The 2678-nt window shown below is 50.7% G+C and overlaps 1 protein-coding gene across 1 annotated transcript in view; it reads right to left on the bottom strand.

The window, feature by feature from the left end:
• The window catches only part of TRPM7 (transient receptor potential cation channel subfamily M member 7), a 125040-nt gene extending 123131 nt beyond the window's left edge, over nt 1-1909 (bottom strand). The window contains exon 1 of the mRNA XM_007455525.1: nt 1694-1909. Within this exon, the coding sequence (XP_007455587.1) occupies nt 1694-1696 (3 nt within the window). The 5' untranslated portion in view covers nt 1697-1909. The remainder of the gene's footprint in view (nt 1-1693) is intronic.
• Between the last annotated feature and the right edge of the window lie 769 nt (nt 1910-2678).

The raw sequence follows: 2678 nt of genomic DNA, 5'->3' as shown, positions 1-2678 counted from the left end.
AGGGAAAAATCACAAAACTCAATAGCAGTCAGGACCCAAGCAACGTAAAAAATAAAATCAGATTCTTAATTTTAAAGTGAAAAATTCTCCCTGCAGAAACAGCAATGCTGCGTACAAACGTTGTTATGGAGGTGGGGGGGTGCATCTGCTACAAAAATGGAAAGACAACAAACCCAAGAGAAACTGACCACGTCAACTTTTGAAGGCTAGATTTCAAAGTGTGTAGATAGCGACTTTAAGAGGCTGAACTTAAGAACAGCACCTGAGGTAAGACTAAGAAATTGACTTTCACTAGAATGTCACTAGAAACAAAGTCATCTGGTAGCTTTAACCAAACAGTAGGAAGCAATGGCTTTTAAGATGATGAATCGTCTTCATTTCCATTTTCTAACGTATCTAAATTTTTTTCTAAATATTTAAGTGGTATGTTCAAATGTATGCTACTTACCATATAAAAAAAGGAAAACTAGACACATCACTGAACAGTATTAATGGTTTGCTTTTTTTTAATGAAAGGCACTTTGATTCAACTTCCCCCCCCCAAAATAGATTCCCTTAAAATCCACTTAAGTGATAAATGTTAAAATTTAGCGTCGGTAAAGGAACTTAACAAATCCATCTTTTAAAAATTACGAAAAAAGGTAAAATGACGTTTTTATTGACTTTACCGAAAAATGTGGAAAATAATGGAAAGGTGTACTATTTATTCAAAGCATAACTACTTTCGTGGTTTCAATTTGTATGGTACTTGAATTAGTTTCTAGAGAAAAGTAAACCTGCCAGACTCCAGCAGAGAGAGAATTGTTTGCATGAAGCCTATCTAGTTCAACTACTGACCAGGAATACCTACCCGCTCGTCAAGTCTCTGATCTAAATGACTTTCTCTGTGAGAAATCTTCTAATTTTATTCCTGGCCTTAACAAAAACCTCTATCAGAAGGTGAAATGTGCCGCATCCCTCTCGCAACTTTGGTTTAAAACACGACCAACCCTTCTCTGGGGCAACGGATGAGGCGGTTCTACATAAATCCAGACAACACATCGCCTCGGTACCTACAGCAGCGCCCCAATAAAACCCTTAATTCTTGCTAAAGAAAATTCCAAACCAGATTTAGCGTCAATATCGTCTAATCCCTCCTCTTGGGCTCCAGAGGAAAATGGACCTGTGGAGTACACGCTGCGCAGCAAACAAGGCACAGCTCCAAAGCCGTATCCTCTATCCCGTTTTTGATCCCTCTCAGCCCTCCCTCTGCTTCCACGCAGAATTTGAGCAGAGCATTTGGCTGCCTTATCTGCCAGCAGCAAGCGCCAGGAGGAACGCGCTCCCGGGAGATGCGGAGCTTGCAGGCTGAGCGCTGCCTCTGGCGTGCTGCGGCCGCTCAGCTCTGCCAAGTCCTCCGCGGCTCCCGCCTCTGCCGCCCCGAAGAGCCCTCGCTTGAGCCCGGGCTCCGCTCAGGGGATTCCCGCGACGAGGTGTCGCGCCAGATTTGCTACCTGCTTCCTGCTCCTCACCCGCGAAAGAACTGCACTCCCGTCCCGCCACCACCAAAAGCCGGGAAGCCTCAAGCCATACCGGCGGTCCATAGCCCCAGGAAGACCGGCTCCGCGCACACACTTGCCAGCCGAGTCCTCCCCGTTCCCTGCCCGCAACCCCCAGGGCCATTCCCCCGCCGAGGCCTGCGTGGGTCCAGTACCATTCTCCTCACGGGGCGGACTCCGGAAGGGCAGCAACTCCACCTCCTCCTCCTCCGCGGCCTGTAGCCATCTATTGGGAAGCGTCTCCGGAGGCGGCAGCAGAGGCCGCCGGACAAGGACAGCCCAGGGAAACCTTCTCAGAACTAACTCAGCTCCGGCACTAGCAGCAGAAACTGAGTCTTTCATAATTGTGCGACCAACTCCGCCGGATGACTGGCCACAGGGACGCGCCCGCGCCCGCCTCCGCCGGCGACGGCGCTGGAGACAGACCACGTGAGGGGCGCGTCGTGTGCGTAGCCGCCCGCGGGCCGGGTCACGTGAGAGGCGCGCGCTCCCTCACTTCCAGGCCGCCTCCCTGCGCGCCGCGCGCTCGCGTCGGGCACGAGCGCCCCCAGTCCCAGCGCCTCGGGTCTGCCGAGTTGGGTGAGGTGTTCTCCCCAGATCTCCGTGGGATACCTAGGCGGGACTTGCGCAAACATCTGCCTCAGCTCGGGGAGTGGAACTTAAGGAAGCGATAGTTGAGGGTTAAGGTTTCAGGCCCTTGGGATCCCGCCGGGAGTTGTGGCGTGGTCTCGTCTCTGCTAACTGGGCCTGGCGTCTGCCTGCAACCCCGTATCTCTGCCTCAGCGAGGGTGGAGGCCTTCCATGTTTTTCTCTCCCAGTCCAAAATGGAAAATTATCTTGACCCAAATCATGTTCTTCCTCTAGCTTCGCCTTTTTGTGCCAGCAAAAATTCTTCTGGCTTTAACTGTGGGCACTAGCCTTTCCCTCCAGAGATATCTCCCACTGGCGCAGACACACCACACACCTGAACCTAAGACTGTGGCTTTTCTGTCTTTCCTTTTCCTTTGCTCTCACACCAGCCCAGGTTTGACCATTAGGGATAGTTTACTGTTGCTTTTCACACTCCGGAAAAACGTCAAGAGTTCCTCTGTCTGATGCTGATCTTATCTCTTTTTTAAAAACAGGTTTATTGGGACTTCC

Source organism: Lipotes vexillifer, unplaced genomic scaffold, assembly GCF_000442215.2.
Source record: "Lipotes vexillifer unplaced genomic scaffold, Lipotes_vexillifer_v1.1 scaffold24, whole genome shotgun sequence".
Taxonomy (NCBI): domain Eukaryota; kingdom Metazoa; phylum Chordata; class Mammalia; order Artiodactyla; family Lipotidae; genus Lipotes; species Lipotes vexillifer.
The sequence above is the reverse complement of the archived record's forward strand: the minus strand, read 5'-3'. Positions and strand labels throughout refer to the sequence as shown.